Source organism: Beta vulgaris, chromosome 5 (genome assembly GCF_026745355.1).
Source record: "Beta vulgaris subsp. vulgaris cultivar EL10 chromosome 5, EL10.2, whole genome shotgun sequence".
NCBI lineage: Eukaryota > Viridiplantae > Streptophyta > Magnoliopsida > Caryophyllales > Amaranthaceae > Beta > Beta vulgaris.
The window spans coordinates 66,717,976-66,721,025 of NC_079206.1; the positions used below are offsets into that span (position 1 = coordinate 66,717,976).

General features: G+C 31.5%; 1 protein-coding gene across 1 annotated transcript in view; it reads right to left on the bottom strand.

The window, feature by feature from the left end:
* Positions 1-383: 383 nt before the first annotated feature.
* The window catches only part of MYB12 (transcription factor MYB12), a 6,438-nt gene continuing 3,771 nt past the window's right edge, over positions 384-3,050 (bottom strand). The window contains 1 exon segment of the mRNA NM_001303064.1: positions 384-1,464. Within this exon segment, the coding sequence (NP_001289993.1) occupies positions 594-1,464 (871 nt within the window). The 3' untranslated portion in view covers positions 384-593.

The window sequence follows — 3,050 nt, forward strand, 5'->3', positions numbered from 1 at the left end:
TAATGTTCATTATTAACCCTTAACTTTATATCAATTTTTATCATAAATTAAACTCCTATTGAGAGATAAATCATCTAATACTTCATTTTCTTGCAAAAAGGTAAAGATGAAAAGGAAGTCGGAAACAAACAACATGTCCCTTATCACCTAAAATATCATTCATTTTAGGCATCAATTGTGAATTCCATACATCAATTTTTATCATATGTATCTAGAACTATTACTTAGATATCATTTCTGGCACATTTCATTTTCTTGCAAAAAAAAGAGATAAAATCAAAGCATAAAACAGACAAAACGTTACCTTTCACCCAAATCACCAAAAAAGAGTAACATTGAGACATAAAAGGAAACTTGACATATACACAATTACACACCACCTACAACAACCAAAAAAGGGACATGATCACTCAACTACTAGTACTAAACTACTACGACGGCCCATGATCACCTCTACTACTACCCACTACTTTATACAAACCCAAAAACACCTAATAGAGTATTAATAAAGTACCAAAAACCATGAAACCTTAAAAAAAAAATGTGACAAATGATCAAACTACACTAATTGAACCTTTTTTTTTTTTTTCTTGTTATGAAAGTAGCCAATCAAGCATAGCTTGTTCCTTTTCAGCATCCAAATTATTAGAAAGATCAGCAAAAACTGGTTGTTCCAAATGATCATCATTTTCCCATAACCAAGAAATAATCTGATCTTTTTCACTCCATAGTTGAAAATCTGGTCCAACATCATCAATGATCCCTATTTCCCAATCTAACCCACCATCATATTGATGATGCTCATGATCATGATGATGATGGTCATGATGATGATGATGATCAAAGTTTGATGATGATGATGCTGTTGATGCTCCTCCACCATTAGATCCAGTTGAAGTGCTAACATTTGCTGTATTATTGCTATTACTACTCTGATGTTCTTGATCCTCTGCAATTGGGCCCATTTCCATAGGCCCATTACTCTCATTGGGTCCCACACCAACATCACTATCTATTCCACTGTTTTCATTTGTGGTAGCTAAAAGCCCATCAAGGCCCATAATGTCTTCAATACCCAACAAATCTGATTCATGACCAAACATTAAATTCTGATTGTCCATCACCTCATTATTATTATTTTTGGGTATACTAAAGTTTTTATCCCCCATTATGTTGCTCTTTGTGGTGGGACCCACTGTTGCTATAAAATTATTTGCAACGTTGTTGTTGTTGTTATTGTTGTTGGTTTTGTTGTTTCTGTTTCTTTGCATTGCGGATCTGCTAGTTCTGCCACCTCGACGCTTAGGTGGCATGTTTGTGTGGCTTAAACTTACGAAGATTTTACCATTATCTTCTCCATTAAACCTTCTAAATGTGTGAATTTTCCTGCTCAAATGAGAGTTCCAGTAGTTTTTAATCTCATTGTCTGTTCTTCCAGGTAATTGTGCAGCTATCATGGACCACCTGCATGACATTTTTACACAATTAAGAACAATGCAATGATTCACATGGTATTGCACCAAAAAAAACTGAAGTTGGGTCGTCTAATTTATTGCTGGAGTTCATTCATCATACATCTGGGTGTACCATGTCCATAGTACACCTAATACTAATTTCTGCTCATTTGTATAATTAGAAAACATGGTACGCCAAAAAAAAAACTTGCATGTACCAATGATCACTGTACACCTGGGTGCATGATAATTTTTTTTGATGTTTCTTATGATATAATTCTGATTATGTAGGAATAATTTCGAGGTCTCGAAAATGGAAATAATTTGGAAACAAGTAAATCTCAACATCTTTCCATTTTGGGCTTCATTAATATGAAAGTAGTGGGAGTTTAGGATTGCAAACACCAAACAGGCAAAAATTATGTCTTAATAGTTAATTAGAGTACTTCAAAGTGTGCTAATAAAGCATGATTCAACAACTTAGGTTATATATGACTTTCGTTGAAGTCACATTTAATTTACAAAACAAGTATTTCCGGACAAAGGTAAACTTACCTTCGATTACATGCAAAGTCATTTTCAACTAAGTATATTGGACAATCATAAAAATGTATAATTGTATTGGACAAACAAAACATTTATAAGGAATAGACCAAAGATGACCAACTTGCAAAAAAGGCAGGTGACAATGAAGTCTTGTCTCCTCTAAAATGATTGTCATATCAACTGATAAATACTACCTCTGGTCTTTATTAGTTTGCTCGTTTTTTTTTTTTGAGATGTCCTTTATTCACTTTCCTATTTTTTTTTGTTTCTATTTTTAGAATGAGATTAGTAACTTTTCATCAAACATACATCTAACTTTAATATAAAATAATAGTTTCTCTTTCTTTTTGCATCTCATAAGATTGTTTTTCCTAAAACTTTTTAAAAAAGAAACAAATAAGCTAATAAAGATCAGAGAGATTAGTAGGTAAAACTTTACCCCCCACCCCCACTAGATTTCGTTGGAGTTTAACTTCTACCAAGAATCTTGGAGTGGTTTTAGTTATTAGAAGGTACAAACATTTTACTATTAAGAGTACTTCAAAATCAAATGGTTGATCATTATGTTCAACTACTTTAAATTGACTTGCTAGAGCTTTCTACTGGCCAAAAAAATTAATTAACTTATAGTACTATATGTTTTTTTTTATATCGTGACTTTCTTGTTAAAAGATTATTCTTTTGTAGAAAATTATAAACAACAATAAGTTTTAACTAATGGTTTCGTATGTGCGTTTGTAGAAAATTATAAACAACAATAAGTTTTAACTAATGGTTTCATATGTGTGTGCATGTGTGCATGTGTGCATGTTTATGTATTTATATTGAAAATCCTTAAAATTGTATCATGATTTTATTACGAGAAATTATTAATCAATGTAATTATTCAATTTTATAGCTAATGCTGTCCTGAATTAGTTAAGAATAATTTATGGTCTCATTAAAAGAAATAGAAGTTTTAGATTGCATGACTTTTGATGAGGGGAAAAGAAATATACAACTTTAAAAACTTTAGAAGATATTTTCAAGTAGAACTTTGTAAAGACATAC